Consider the following 16,706-nt stretch of genomic DNA (forward strand, 5'->3'; position numbering starts at 1 on the left):
GACTGCTGATTTTTCCATTAACTAGGGTTTTTGGGGGGTTGCTTATTTGTAATAAATCTTTTCTTTCTGGATGTCCTGTATTTTCTGCATTGTTATCACATAGGAAAGAAACCATGATGGTCCTTACAGTAGAAGATTACTTTGCTTGAAAGTATTTTTAAAAACGACCAATAGCATAAGAGATAACTCCAATAATAGTGGTAGCATTGGAAGCTAGTTTCCAAGGATTTGCATCTCAAAGCTGGATCCAATGACACCCAATAGTTTGTGATCTCTGCATGAAGTTTTTCTTATGGCTGGACATTTATGATCACATATGAGTCTATCTGCTGTCTAATTGAGGGAGTGAAGTCAGAAGGCAGTCTTTCCTTTATATTTACAAGGGGCATTTACAGGACTCTTCTTCACCACCCCATTTTTCCATATTTCTAACAAATACCCTTGAAATATTACCCAGTTTGGCCACCATGTTTGCAATTAAACAATGGGAAAAAGTAGACTCACAAAGAGACATTTAGACTAATCACATTAGAGTTTTGTTTAAGACGCAGGTCCAGGTTTTCAAAAGCCAGAGCTTTAATTTGTATGCTTAGATCCACATTTAAACTACCACATGACTGGGCAGATTTTCAGAATGGACCAAGGAAAGTTTTGGCTCAACAGTACATCTGCAAGACGTTCGCAGATTCAGTTAAAAGCCTGTAAAGGGATTCAGAGTAGCTACGAGCACTTGCTGCTCCTCCTGCAAATCCAGAATAATCAGTCCTGCTAAAAAATCTGGGTTAGCCTGGGTCCTTTACCCACACTCTATATTACATTCAACAGTGAGGAGGAAATTCAAATGCACAGAAGAAAAGGTGAAAACACCTCAAGACGCTCGTGGCACGTTTGGGGGAAAGAAATATATCATTTGGTCTATTTTTGAGTATTTTCTTGCTTTACTTTTAAACCACTTTGCCATTGTGACCTTTCCCTGAGTACCCTGAAGGGTTAACATGTTAATTAATGCAAGGTATTCTACTCCTTAAATTATTAATTGGAATAAAAACTGCAGCTGGTGTTTAACAGAAAGTCAGTCCCAACAGCAGGTTTTAGTCACTTCACCTAAATCAAACATATCATAAAGTTGGCATGAAAATCATATTGTCTGAATCAAACACATCTGGCAACTGACACACGCTTTTACCTATAATGAAAATAACAAACTACCTCTATTATTTATGCAGATGCGCTTTAAATTGTTTGCTACGCTGATGTCTTCTATCACTCACATTCGGAAGTTAAAAATCCTAATGAAGATTAATGATTAAGATCGAGAGGGAAGAAATTGCTTTCTTCCTTCTCAACTGGTGTTATAAGTACTGCTACCACCGCCATTCTGTTTTGCACTCAGATGACAAAGAGTAGCTTTTTAATTAAATAGAGTGGGGAACAGATAAGCTCGGATCTTGGCACTGGCTTATAAAGTCCTTACTCAGGGCAAGCGGTACTTTATACCATGACTGTTAGGATATCGTTATACTGTGAGTAGTTCCATTAAAGTCCATGAAATCCCAGTGTGGGATGAGGTCCTACTCAACTCTTTATTAATTTTTGATTTATCAGGAGCTGTCGCACACTGCGAGAACGAGGACCCCGGTGTGGAAAGCTCTGGGCCGCTGCCTGCACAAGTGTCAGCAGTCTATTAGCCGGGGTGGAGGGGCTGGATGAATTCACATGGCTCAGATCTGTCAGAGGTACAAAGTGATGCTGGAAAACAGCTTCACACCCTTCCCTTACCACAGGGAGTAAAGCAGAAGCTATCGATGTTGACAGAAAGAAGGGAAGAAAACAGAAGGGCTCTGAAGAGGCATCTTGATTGCTAGAACATGTGCCGGGTACTCCTGGGAAATCAAAACATAAGGCTCTTCATTAATACTGAAAGCACATATAGCATTCATCAGTTATTACTGATGTCTAAAGTGTACGCATTACATATGCACATTTTAAAGTCTGGAGGCCCAACTTGCCTGTTTTTCAGAGGACCCAAATTACAAGCACTCAGTATATGGTGTACTTCCCACCTCATCCTGATGTACAATAAGGTAAACAGAAAAAGAGACTTTACCCTTTTTGCCTCTCCTCACCCTGAAAACGAGTCTTGCCTGAATACCGAACCTTATGCTAGAAGCACTGACAGAACTACACCAAAACCAACTGGTTGTTCCTTATATTGAGGTCAGTTAGTGTATTGGGTAGCCTAATTACATACCTTGAAATATGAGCTTGGAAATTGCATGACTGCTATATGAAAGAAACACAGTAGTTAACATCCACCCCACTCTGACTGATGGTTTTCTATTGTTTTTTAGACAGATAAGACTATTCATAAACCAATTAAATTAAATCAGTGGCTTATTCTCCTAGGCCGGTTTTAATGGTTTAGAAGGCAAACAACTTTAGTGCATGGGATTACGTTTCTTTTCATGGAACTCTGGCAGCTGTATCAAAATAGCTTTACTAAGGCAAAGCCATTCTCTCCCTCATCTCCAGATGAGTCTGGAAACATTCCTGTATTATACTGCATGGGGGCACACGTGCAGAAGAAGAGAACATTGCTCAGTAAGGCAGATGAGCCCTGGAAGTGGAAAGAACACATGCAATCCCAATCCTGCCCTTAGCAACACAGTATTAATTCCAGAAAAGTTTTCTTTCCCTCTAGAAAATCTTTTGCGACACGGGAACTAAGAACTAATAGGAAAGCACTCATGGTAATACACAGTAGCATCTTAGTTTCCAGGGAAACTAAGAACCCCCAGCTCCTTTCCCCACTAAACACCCATAACCTGCATCTGTTGAAAGGGGGTTTACTGTTGGGTTTGTGGGTTGTTTGGTTTTTTTTTTCCATCATCAGGAATAGTTTCTAAATCTCCTTATGAGGATATTAAATTTTTAAAGCCTTTTCTTTAAATGGCAAGTTTTCCACCTCATTGCAAGATGGTCTATAAACATTTTTAGAATCTATTGGAACAACTTTTATTTCAGAAGATGAAATACCATCCTATATATCATTTAAGGTGTTAAGAGTTTAAGGTGTGAGAAAGAATGATCTTCTATCGTGAAGACATTTATAAGGGGAGTGGCTATTTTAGATTTGAATGAAAATTTCAAAGAGAAAAGTAAACAGATTAAAAGTGTTTGCAAAATGATGCAGCTCATCCTCCTTGGGGGGGAAGAGGGGGGGCGGACGGAGCAGGAGTAACAGCATAAAATTAATGGATTTCAAAAGACAAGACCTCAACAGAGCTCAGGAACTAGAGGATAAAGTCACTCGGGAAGCTAATTTAAAGGATAAAGGGCTGGCAATTCCTGAAAGAGACCGTTATCAATGACACAGATGCAAACTATCTTCATGTGAGGAACTATACGAAGAAATGACAAGAAGCTGTTATAATATCAGCAAGAGCTCTTTCAGGACCTAGAAAACCAAAAGCATTTTTTTTTCCCTAAGTGATTATAATAGAGTAGTGCAACCATTTGACTAAATATGCATACATACTACAAATGCATGGGAATCGTAAAAATGCATGGCAGAAAAATAATAATCAGAGAATCAAAAATAAATCCTCCTCACAACACCACGGAATCTAGCTTATATGATCTGTTACTGCACAAAGCTGTTTGCATCATCCCTCGACTGAAGTTCTTGTGTCCACAGCAGAGTTGGCAAAAAGACACGTGCCTGTACCCCAGATACAAAATTAAACTTTGTATGGTATAATTTATGGCTGATTTCATCAGCACAACATGAAAGAGATGACAGTGCTCTGAGCTCACCAAAACTGAAACTCTTAACCTCACAACATCCAGCACAGGCATGCTCAATCTTTAGTCTGAAAAAACGGCTGCTGAACTTTGCTCCAAGAGATCAGCTTTTGAATTGATTGTATGAACTGAACTTTTAGGCTGTAGGAGGTATGATCATTACTTAATTTTTATCGCAGACTATTAATTCAAACCTTGCAACGTGAAAGACGGATCATCTAAGTGAAGCACAGGACTGGCCATAGGATGGTGACACTGGTCGGTGTTACCCAACCAACAAACCACTACAACTCTGCCTCTGCTGGAAAGTTCCCTTCTTTCCCCTCTCCTCCCTCCATCCAAAATAATCTAAAGAAATAAACATTTCAGTGCATGCTCCTTATACTCACAGTCGTCCTGCTGACATTGCATATATGACAATGAACAGAAGGCGGAAAAATTACTTTCCTGTCAGGAGGGTGGGAAATTCTGGTGCTGAACCACCATGGTACAAGAATGACAGAACCACCGCTCGCATGGAGATGTTGGTAAGGAACTGAGCAAGATGAGAAGGCCTTTTTTTTTTCATGAGCAAATGAAGTGTTTTCCAAAACACGCAACAGATTAACAGATTTGGAAGCTCATGTATGTCCTGTCTGAGCTAACGGCACATAAGCAAACAGGTACAGCTTTCCCTTCTTACAAGTAGGTACACCTACTTTCAACTTCATCTCGTTGTTTCACAGCAAGTAACTTACTGTGATAAAGTGCTCACTAATTATTGGGAGTTTTGCAAATGCAATTTACTTGCTTGTTCAGGCTGTGGGGTTGCTTTCTGAGAGACCTTGAGACTCCGGATGATTTGGAAAGCTACACAGAAATATGCACTATATTGCCCCATAATAGTACAACCTGCGTGGCTTTGATAACAGGGCCCACTGTTCCACTAATGACTCTGACCAGCACAGGTAAATAGTATAAAATACACACAATTTTACGGGTGTTTTGTTTTTTCCAGGCAGCTGTTTCACTAGCAAGTGTCATGAAGATATTTATATTTTCTTCCAGGTTCTACCCGGCTTCCCACTTTGAGGGTCTTTGTTGAAACACTCTTCTGACAAAGATCTATACACCACAGGGACATGGAACAGTATCTGTCTGTCCAAAAGAACAGCAAACACAGCCAGCAGGCAAACACATGGAACAGTACATTAACATGCAAAAAACAGTTAGGTAATTTTGCATTGCAGGTGAAATAAATATCTATCTGATATAGCGGAGAAAAATATTAGTGCTTTTGCAGGAGTGAAACTCAAATACTTGAGCACCCTGGCCAGCCTGCTTTAACGGTTGTTCTGCACCCAGAATCCATTTCCACAACAGAGCTCACTGTGAAGTTTTTCTTCTTACTCCTGTTTTTGTCCTTGGAAACTGATGGGCTGAAGTAGTTTTTACAGTTAGGAGATGTCTGAGGCTTTAAGGCCAGCTCTGTTTGAATTGCTGTAGTAATAATTATTTTGCCTTTTAATATCCCGTTATATTAGATTTCGTTATTGGTTCATGTAAGATGTTAAATCAGCTTCTTTAGAGAAAAACAATGGAAATATAAATATCCTATTAGGCAAAAATCTTCTGTTGCTGCATTTTGTATTATTTATCCCTTAGGAGTCAAATACAAAATAAAACCCAACAAAATAAGCCATAGGTACTACCCCTGAGATAAAAAGAAACCGCATTCTACAACAAAGAAGGTTGAAGTCAGGGGCCAATGAAATTTAATGTATGCAGAAAGCATACAGTTACTTTATTCTATGGACAGCCCATGAATGACTAATATCAACACGAGAAAATCTGACTTAAAAGGTGACTCAATCTGAACTGAGAAGAAGAGACTGTGTATCAAATCTCAGATTTGAACCAATCCATGTACATTTTAATGGCCTGTCATGAGGGTTGCTGCTCTTGCTAGAATTTCGCCCTTCCAAAGCAATAAAAAAAAAAAATCAAAAAATCATTTTATTACCTGCACAGATGGTAGATTTTGCTAACGTCATATCCAAATCATTTTCTTCTCTAAACTGTACGTGCATCTGAATGTTAATGCCTCAACCCATTTCAGTCACAGAACTTCCCAGTAACAAGAACAAATGAAGAGACGCTATAATATACGTGTTGTAAAAGTAGAACTGACGAGGGTGTGGAATGGAAACCCTTAGTTTTCCATTAATCTCCAATATACACCACATTTTTATAATCACAACTGCAGAGATGGAATGCAAGTTTGATTTTCAGCTGTGCGTTCTCATTTTTTTTTTCCAGAAAAATGTCCTTGGGAAATATTTGCACTTATATGCTTGCCTGCTTGCTCAATTACAGGAGTAATTAGGACCCATTTTGAACCGCGGTTGAACGGCATATGCCAACATTCAGAAAGCTTTTTAAAAGGCTTCAGACTTTGTGAAGCCCTGGGTTTCCCAGAAGCACCCACTGGGCAACACCAGCAATGACAGTGAAACGAAAAGACAGACAACGGGGCGTTCTAGCGCTGGCAACATCAGAGTGCCTTGTCCTGAACGGTGCCCGGAGGCAAACCTCTGGCAAGCTCTGCCCTTGAGCACTGCTGCCCTGCTGCGCAGCGCTGCCCACTGCATCTCTTCCACGTGGTCTACACAGGGAATGTTCCGGAAAGAAATCAAACTTTTGAGTTTTTGTCCTTGCTCATTCACTTGCATCTTTCTTACACTCTTCTTTAGCCTTCGTTTTTATGGATGAACTTAATCTAGTTTTTTAATGATTGAAGCTTTTGCTCACAGGCCTTAAATAATAATCACGATAATTATTTTTTATCATGCTCATTCATACATGCCTCCCGCCAACGCGCCTGAGGTGCTGCGCAGACCCTGCAAAACATAGTGCAAATTGAACATAACAAAATTAAACACAAAAAAAGAAAATCCAATGAAATATTTAGAAAGCCATGTATGATATTAACAGAAAGGCTGTTTTCAAACACAAGGAATTTCAAGGCAAAAATCACTGCAAATACAGAGCGATTCCTGTGAGGTTCTTGCTACCAACCTTATCAAATCCACTTAACTACAGCAGATGAAACCTTTGTTCGTTTCCCTCAAGCTGGCATCTTCAAAATACTTTCCTCATTTTCTTTTAAAATATTTTGAGATTGTTTCTGTTTTGTATGCAACCCAGAAAATCTCTCTTTTTTGATACCTGCAGAGCTATTATAATATGGTTGTTTCTGGCCATCATCTTTAAAGCAGCTAAACTGACAATGTGCCATATAAGATATGAAAACATTTTTTACGGTGTTGTACAGAAAGGGAACTGAGGCAGCGAGGGGGCTAAGCTTGCCAAGATCAAACAAAGCTTGTGGTAGGAAAAGAATTTGCACTCAAGTCTTCCAAGTGCCAGACTATGACCCCAACTAAGCTTCAATAAATCTTCAGCTGTCACCAAAACACATGAAATTTGGGGATTCAATTGCAAATAAGGAAATCCCAAATCATGAAATAACATTTGTGAACTTAAAAGCAGATATAACGTGCATTTGTACACAGTCCACAAATGCATATATTACAGATGCCTTTCAAAACATCCATAGCGTGTGCAAATGTTAAGGAACAATTTGATAAAGTCTTAAATTGAAACCCTTGAATTTGCAAATAGCCCACTTTTTTATGTCCTATTTTTCCTGCATGATTCTTAACTTCTTGTCAGACAAGCTCTCTTAAACCTGAGCTTCAGAATATCTGTGCAGCTACTGAACTGCATGTAGCCTGCTTGTTAACAAGAAATGAAGCTGGAAGTTAAGTCACTGCTAATTAAACTCATAATTACAAATGGAAGGTCAGACAGCAGATCCAAGGGCTGTTTGAAAATGTAATAAGACAAAAGAAAGAACAAACTCTCAGGTAATAATTCAGCCCTTACTTGGCACACTGATCCATTAGAAGACTTCTCAGCTGCACACAGTTCTGAAGGCAAATTAGAATAATAAATGCAAATCATTTGGGTTTAAACAAGTTTGTCAAGGATTAGCACAGGCTCTAATCATTACCTAGATTTCTATTTAAAAACAAAAATGCAGAATTGCTCATTTACAAAGTTAGAACATGGATCACGGCCTCCTAGCCTGAGGTCCAAAGTGGTGGTCACCAGCACATTCACAAAAAATGCCTTGTCTTTCGCAACACCTCGTTCTTCCGCCCACGCGCAGTGGGGAAATCTGCTTTATGGTTCACCCCCCTGCCTGTGAATCTCCACGAACACAGAAACCCTGGGGTAACCACCACATTGCCTTTTTTCCCTTGTTGCAAGGTTGGGGCAGAGAGAAGATGAGAAGAGCACAAGAGGAAGTTTGGACAGAGGGTTCACAGCAGCAGTATTAAAAGAGCAAAGGGATGCAAGAAGTACCAACCACTAGCAACTGGAAAATGGAGGACAGCTGGGGAAGGTTCACGTTGTTTTCTGCTATCCTTGATCTCCTGAAGGGCCAGAGGTTCTGATGTGGGTCTCAAATTCCACGTTCTGACCCTCCGTACTGCCCTATCACAGTGGGACGCGTCATGGGCACACAGGACATGCATGCACAGCCATGCCAGACCAGAAAGCCACTGCCTCTCCCCATTATCATGCTTGTGATGAAGCCCTTAAGGGTTTGGGATAATTTGAGGAGAAGATTTTTGTTCTTTCCAAGATAGGCACATTTCTTACATGGGATCTGGGCCCCTCGACAGCATAGCACTTGGGAACCTATTTGAGATTTAGGAACACTCTGTCAGGAAATACAGGCAGCATATCAAAGCTGCTTTCTGCTGTGCCTCCCACTCTGGGTATTTCACCTCTCTGTGAGCCACAGGCAGTCCCTGAAACTCATGGCAGGGTGGAAAAGCCTTGTGAGATTTGCCAATACCAGACTTAAAAAAAATTTATTCCCTCATCAGCAGGCTTTCATCTGACGTGCTAATTCTAAAAGTCTGACTTCCAACAGTTCAACTTTGCTTCAGTGAATGTCTCACCAAGCCCCTTCTAATAAATATCATTTATGATTTCTATGACACACTTGTTTTGCAGTGGAATTGTGGAGGTAAGGATCACTGGGCTGATTGACATCTAGTTATTCAATCAAACGTAGTCCTATTCTGCTAGTCACAGACCACACATGCCAAATTTGATGCTGAAACAACTTTCATAAGGCATTTTGGAGGGTCTTGGGAAGAAAATCAGGCTTGTAACGAAAATCTTAACTATGTTGCAGCTATTGCGGCACCATAATACTATTTTCTCTCCTGCTGGCAATTTAGCAGCAGCAGTACTGAACACCAGAGGACTTTCCTACGGAGAGAGAGGTAACAGCACGCACTTACAGAGAGGATGGGGGGCTGGTTTCTTAACAATGGAAGTATACACAGATGGATTTGGTAGTTCTCAGCTGGTGAGCAAATTTTCAGCTATAACTCATTGTGCCTCTTAAGGTTGGGAAAAATGGATTTCTAGTTAGCATTCCTTTCTGGGTCCATGAAAGATATGATGCGGGCAAGCTGAGTGGCAAATTTAGAAAGGCAAAAACAGTCACTCCACATCATACAATGCTGAAGGTAAGTAGTACTGGGAGCTGAGACACCAGGCCACAATGGCATTTGTGTAAGGCAGTGATTTACTTTTGCAGGAAAATATTTGTTCTAAATCTGACACAACATTTTATAAGATGATTCTCCTAAAGAGCGGGGACGTGAAAATATCTTTGTCCTAGCTTAGAAATGGATGAAGGCTCAACAGAGTTTCCAGAGAACCTTTTTCTTTATCCCATCCCCTCTCTCCTAAGGCACCAGCACTTTTCAATGAGAGGGTTTAGCCCAGATCTCTCTCTCTCTCTCAGCGTAGCAGGATCTCAGGGAGATTCTGCAAACTTTGTCAAATAGCCATAGGCAAGCCAAGACAAGAAAGTCCCTTAATTGGCTCAGTTATGCCAACCAGTGATCAAATCAGAGTTTTCTGACAGCTATGACTTCAGATTATTTGGGGGATGATTCGGGTGCCTAAGCCGAAGCATCCGGGATCCCTTTAGACACCCCAGGCAATATGAATGCTCCGCATTGTGGGCTGACAACACCTAATACAGACCTCTGCCCTTACAGCCATGTAGCTGGAGTACAGGCAGTGACCCTTATGGCAACTTAAATTACTTTAGACATTTCTGGTTTGGCACATGAATTACTCTGCTGGTGTCTGCAGGTCACACTGGAGTGATCTATTCCTTCTGTATCATCACCTTGTACAAGGGGATGCAATATCGGGCACCTGAAAAGTAGCAGCTACCATTAGGCATAGAAATGCATTTAATTATAATTCTTCAGCTGCCATCTCTAACAGCAAGAAGGGCGTCTGGGCTCTGAAGTCCCGAAACAACCTCAAGCAGCTCCTTTACCCAAAAATCTTCTCCCCCTCCCTCAAGATTATTAGCAATGTCCTTTCATTTTAATAAGAACGGGAATTAAAACCCCTTGTAAATGTGGTAATAGTTCAGTTTCAAAGGCCTCCGCTAATAATTCATAGCTCTGCTCTTAAACCTGTGTCTCTTTTTGCAGATTCCTCACTGCATTTCACCCCAACTTTTGTCCTCTGAACTTTGCTGAGTTTTGGGAGGTGCTCAGTAGACCAAACAGACAATTTCTTCTGCCATGAGGGAACTTGAACTTTCAGAAATTTTTGAGAAGATCTTTATTCAAGCTTTATGGATAACTATTTCTGTCTTGGTTCTCAAGAGCATTTTATTCATTGAGCTTAACCTTATTCCCATTACAGCCAGGCCTCGCAGATACTCTGGTAGTTTTATTCTGTTTAGTTTCCCATGTTATTTCCAGAAATTACTTGCAGTTCTTATTTCTATTACTGCTAAAACCCACTTATTTTGGCTAAACTAACAGAAGAATAACTTAAAAGCAAAACTTTTTATGGTTTTTGGCTCGCTTTATTATTATTATTATAACACTATATCCATACAAAGCATTACACTACCTGCGAGTACACAGTGGCAAGTTAAAAATTGGAAATACTGTTTAACTCATGTTTAGGGGAAATGCACCTATTTATATCCTTCTATGCAGGTAGCACAGAGAAGGCAAAACCAGTTTTTTTTAAGTGCCAGCCTCACCTAAGCGCCAATGCCTCTGTTTCAGGAGCTGAGCACAAAGATTACAGTCCCAGTTTTCCCAGTGCAACCTCAAGTGAGACCGACAGAGCAACCGTGTTGCTCTCTAGCACCTGAGATCCTTGGCTTAGCATTTTCTAGGAGGAGAGCCTGTGTCACGCTGCCCATCTTCTGGCCACCCTTTCACTCCGTCACCATCAGACCAAACCAGGCTCTAATCTTATCGACACTGACCCTGGAAGATCAATGGCCCTCCCAGTACTTCATGCCAGCGTGAAGTCGGACATTTTGTCCGTGTTTTGGGAGAAAAAATGAAAATGTTCTTTAGCCTTTAAATTTTCTGAAGAAAAACAAATCACACACACAAACTGCCACCAAACAACCAGCAGCTCTCTGGAGCTGCTCAGAGGTCTGGCATACTGAAAACATTTTCATTGGGTATGGATTAGCAGGGAAATGGCAGGGGAAAGAAGTCAAAGGGGCAAGATAAATTGGGTTTGTTACAGAAGCTGTAATTTATCATCACAATATTGCCAAAACAACTGTAGAGAATTATACATAAATTTAATAAAACAACTGCTATATTACATCTATTATCCCGGAGTCGAGTTCGGTTATCTATTCCTTCTTGAGAAGAAGCTTTTTCTGCAAATAATGTCACTGAATATGACCGTTTACATTTTGGCCATTTATATTTTAAAAGACTATGCATATTACCTTACATGCAAATAACAGTATAAAAAACAGTGTATATCAAAATATTGAGAACATAAAATTACACATTGAAGGTGAGAAGTGGAATGCTATATAGTTCCCTAAAGGTGACAGTTCCCTCTGATGTTCAACAAAGAAATAAAGACAGCTGAAGCAGTGAGAGCTCTAGTTAAGCAAAATGCATACATACATGAAAGACATCTCTTCTGGAAAATACACAATTAAAGTGCTATTGTCCCTTCCATGCACCTGTCAAAACTGCTTGGAGGTTGCAGGAGTGAAGGAGAAGGGGGGGCTGAGAAAAGAAAAGCAGCCATTGCAAATAAGCCGAGTATTTTATTAGACAGTTATCGCCTTCTTGCAAGAATGAGTGCTCAAATGGATAATACCCTTCTGTGAAATCCAGGTTTCCAGCTTCACATTAAGAAGAGGCTCTTACCTTATAGGATTATCCATTCTTGATACTGTGAGAAATGCTGCTAAGTTGGCTGTGTAGGAAGAGCACACGATAAGGGTGAAGAGCCACCAGCTTCCCATTACAATGCGCATAGCCACAGAATTGACAGTAGATTCGCCTCCTACAAAAAACGAGAGAAAACGAGGGTTTCTCTGCAGTTTCCATTTACCATCACACTCGGTGTGCCCTGTTATGTTAAACTTTCTTGGCGCTACCCCTCTGCACTTCTGCTTCCCCTCCAGACTGCTCTTTCACTGTGAGAAAATCACTGCTTCTGTTAAGACTGATAATTTACAAACATTTTCTCCAGTCAACCTCTTGCCCTGGATACTGTTCTAGAAAATAGTCTTTCAAAGTATTTCCTTTGGGAGTTATTGAGGATCAAATCTACAGAACATGAAAAATATTCTAAATTAAGAAATTTTAATGGTGAAGCACGACTAATAGGCAGGAATTAAATCATTAGTGTTCATTCAGCATGTAGTAATATTCTGTTTTCAATGACCATTTTGGATTTGGAAAAAACCCACAAGACTCCAATGGCTTGTGTGCTATCTGTGCTGTATTTAAATCTGCAAAGGCTGAAGCATTAGTGTCATCACTTGTTACTCTTTACAACATTTCAAACAACGTGAAGATTTCTTTCTAGCAGCCTTCAAGCACAGTTATGCTCAAATGTTGTTGGAGGCCAAACCTTACCATACAGCTGGTGCTAGTCACTTCAGCGTACATTTGCGCTGATTATATCTTACTGTACTTAAACCCATCAGGGATGCCACCTTAACGAGATAAGGGACCAAGTTTCATAGCAATAGTAAGCATTTTCCAGCTGAAGCTTTATAAGCTTGCAATCAGAATGAAAAAAAAATGCAGAAAACGGTTAACAAGGTAGCCATATGTTAGCATTCAACAAAACCTGCCTTCCAAGAACAGTACTAACATTATAGATATGGGACAAAAAATGTGTGGGTAGATTTTGCAAACAATTATTTACAAAAGTAATTTTGTTATTGGTAGCAATGCTACTGAATCCAATAGGATTAGTCTTATGCCTAGAGATTCCCAAGCATAAAGTTAGTTACATGACTACAAATCATTTTCCTATTCAGTTCAAAGAACCAAAAGATAATCTATCTCACGTTAGTTCAAAAACATATAAATTTCTAAAATGAATTTTAAACAATTAGAAAATGTGCCAGTTTCAGAGTTGGAGAAGTGCTGTAATTCTGCAGCCAGCAGCTCTGCTGTTTATTTATCACGTGATAATTTTCCCAAAGTGGAAAAGCCTGCACAGAGTGGTTTTTCTGGACTTAATGAGAGACAGAAAAGCAGAACATAACTCCCCAAACTTACCTACCTCTTCCCAGTTTTCATCAGCTGGTCTAATAAAACCTATTACGTCGCCGTTTGAGCCTTCTGTTTCATCTTTAGACCATTCTGGCCAAGACTAACATGTCCTGACCCGCTTTACCCAAGGCAGAACCTTTCTGAACATCTGACAGTGGTGTTTATAAGAGAGTTAAGTACCTTGCTGAACAAAGGCGCCGTACACGACCCAGATGGCACTGTGGAGGGTGGAGGAAGCAGAAGGGCTCGGCTGGGAAGCATTCTGCGCCCTGACTGCCTGGATGCGGTTCAAGACAAATATCAAGACACCAACTATAGGGATGGCTGCAGCAATGCAAGCCCACACCGCAAAGTCGAAAGGAGCAAAGAGAGAGAAGATGTTGATTTTCTCTTCGGGCTTTTTGATCAAGATCCCCACAGAATAGTCCATGTACCGCTTGCTGAAGTCCACAACGCTCTCTCGTTCCGGTGTTATAGTGATGGCTGAGATGGCGAGGTCTGCTCTCTGCAAGGCAAACACAACAGATTAGATCTCTTCCTTTCACCATGAATTCTGCCAGTGTGAGCCTTACGGAGAAGGTTTTTAAGAACCAAGTGACTCCATGCATTTCTTTCCATAATTTAACACGTTTAGACAAATTAAAATAAATTGTCTAAAAATAAAACCAGAATCAGTTTCATCATTTGAACACTAATTAATTGCACTGGTCTAAAGCAAAATAGTGAAACATAACCTGTCAAAGTATTCTAGACTAAAAAGTGTCACCCTGACTCCTCTCTGGAATGAGTGCAATTTATTTAACATTTATCCCTCACTTGTTTCCAAAGGATGCCTAAACTCCAAACCAGATTAACCTGGTGAACTGCAAGCAGTAAGAAAGAAACAGCATTTATTTAGCTTGTGTATTTGATAGCAAGGTGCGAAAAGCTAATGTTTGTTGTTCTCCCTGCAGAGCTGCCAGCTGCCCATATTCATGAAAGGATTTCATATGACAACTGGGGAGATTTTGTTTGTTTTTTACAATGAATAAAATGATTGCAAAAACTAATAAATGGAAGAATGCACTACAGGCAACTTAGCTCCTGAAACTGCTTTGACCTCAACATTTAAAGCGAGTAGGTTTTACACATAGAGGGTCCTTAAAGAGTATGCAGACTCAATGAAAGATAAAACAGGAGTTAATAAATAAGATTCCCAAAGCTTTTGAAGAGCTGCAATTAGATTTTGAATATTTTTCTATCTTAATAAAAACAGTTCTCTTCAAAAAACAGAAGGTACTTTTTGTTTCCTGTCTCTACATTTTGTTAGGAAAGTAAAGAAAATCTTAGGTGAGGGAGGTCTGCTTTGAAATCCTTCAGAATCAGTGGAAAAGCTAGTAGCAGAAATACCATTTAAAAAAAAAACACATAATAGATGGCTTCAAAGAAAGCAATTTCCAAAGAAATTTAACAGGATTTCTTACCACATTTTCAAGTCAATGAAAGTCAAACAGCTTATGTCAATGCAAAGTGAGTAAAAAAATTCTTTATGTTTCTTAGCACCAACCAAGAATATCCCATTATTATACATACGTTTGCTATTGCTATAATTGCTTCTATTTCTTCCTAAACATCTACTTACCAGATACTCAGCCGCCTACTTACTAGATAATGAGAAAGCTTTCACTTTCAGTAATAACTCCACTGCAGAACAGTAACCTTTTCTACAAAGGGCACCAACATGGAATATTAATTTCTTTGATTCTCCTTCTTGATTAACATTTGTCCCATGTCAGATAACGAGAATGTGAACAAAATACACTCTAATTTCATTCTCCGGGAGATTCTAAGCTATGGACTTTCCCCATTTACTTCAATGGAGTTCAATTAACTTACTCCCAATTTGCAAGACTGTAATTAAGAAAAGAAATTTGATCCTCTCTGTTTTAAATGAACAAATAATCTTGAGACCAGTTTAAATTCTGATCCTTCAAAACACTTCTTTATCGTACGTTACTAGGGACACTTTTCCTGTTTTGAAGTCAAACAGTTGATCATTATCAAACGCATTACCACAAAGTGACCCAAATAAAGTCATACCTACAAACAAGTAGCAAAGACATAATCATAAAATTTAAAATACTAGTAATTAAAATTTTAAGAAGAATATTTTTTTTCCTATTTTCTATAGTCATTCACTCACACACACATTCATGTCCTCTCTTCTTATTCTTATAACTATGTAAACATAGATATTTACACTGATATTAATTTACAGTTGGGAGTAAACAGAACAGCAGACTCTCTAGTTCTTTCCTGTATACAGGGTCTTAAATTGCACAGTTTACACCACACTCAAACTACCCAAAGCTCAGAAGCATTCTGGGCTGGTGTTTTCATGCGAATACATTCTTTTGATTTGGAATGGAGGAAGCGGAGAATTTAAACAACCCCCTTACAAAGCTTTGAAACCACACCTTACTCTGAAGAGTCTTTTTTTTTTTTTTTTTTTTTTAATACAGCTGCTTCTCTGTGTACCTTATTAATGAGTTCTCCAATCATGCCATTCCAGGAGCTGTTTTGGAGCTGCTGTCCATATTTGCCATCGGGAGCTTGATATATCTCATATTTGAAGCCCAGATTCTTCGCAAGTGCATCCAGGACATCAATGGAAAATCCTTTATATCGCTTTGGTTGCCCAAGTATGTTCTCCGCCACCATCACAAAAGGTTCTTCCTGAAACAAAACAATATCTTAACTGATACTTGAAACAAGTTTTTCAGTTTGCTTCTCTTAGCAAAAGTATGTTTCCTGAGTTAATTCTGGACAACTTGGCACAGTTTTTGAGACCCTTATAACCTTCTGAGGCAAAAATTGTAGGCCATGCAGGATACTATGAGGCATCCCAAGCAGCCACCAGTGCTTCAGCACCTGAATCCTGTCCATGGTCTTGGGTTTTCCGCAGTTCTTGAGAAGAGGCAGAGACTACAGAGGACAGTTTAGCCCCCTCTAGCAGCTTCCTGGTGCCCACAGCATGAACTGCTCTCTGAAGTACCTGTCTCTCATCAGTGACTACAGAGGGCACAGACACCTAGCTTAGTGTCCTAACTAGCTGTCTAGAGTATAGAGATTAAGTTAAGCATGAGTCCTTGATAGAAACATTACTACTGTCCATCCATCTCAGAGCACATCAGATTTAGAAAGCCATCTTTTACAGACAATGATTAATCTTTTGTCCAAGAGACATATTGAAACAAG

The 16,706-nt window shown here is 39.7% G+C and overlaps 1 protein-coding gene across 1 annotated transcript in view; it reads right to left on the reverse strand.

Annotated features, from left to right (window-relative positions):
- The window catches only part of GRID1 (glutamate receptor, ionotropic, delta 1), a 540,147-nt gene that overhangs the window by 37,391 nt on the left and 486,050 nt on the right, over window positions 1–16,706 (reverse strand). Inside the window, 3 exon segments of the mRNA XM_009893055.1 lie at window positions 12,105–12,243; window positions 13,650–13,974; window positions 15,987–16,184. Of these exon segments, the coding sequence (XP_009891357.1) occupies window positions 12,105–12,243; window positions 13,650–13,974; window positions 15,987–16,184 (662 nt within the window).

Source organism: Charadrius vociferus, unplaced genomic scaffold (assembly GCF_000708025.1).
Source record: "Charadrius vociferus isolate BGI_N301 unplaced genomic scaffold, ASM70802v2 scaffold429, whole genome shotgun sequence".
NCBI classification, from domain to species: Eukaryota; Metazoa; Chordata; class Aves; order Charadriiformes; family Charadriidae; genus Charadrius; species Charadrius vociferus.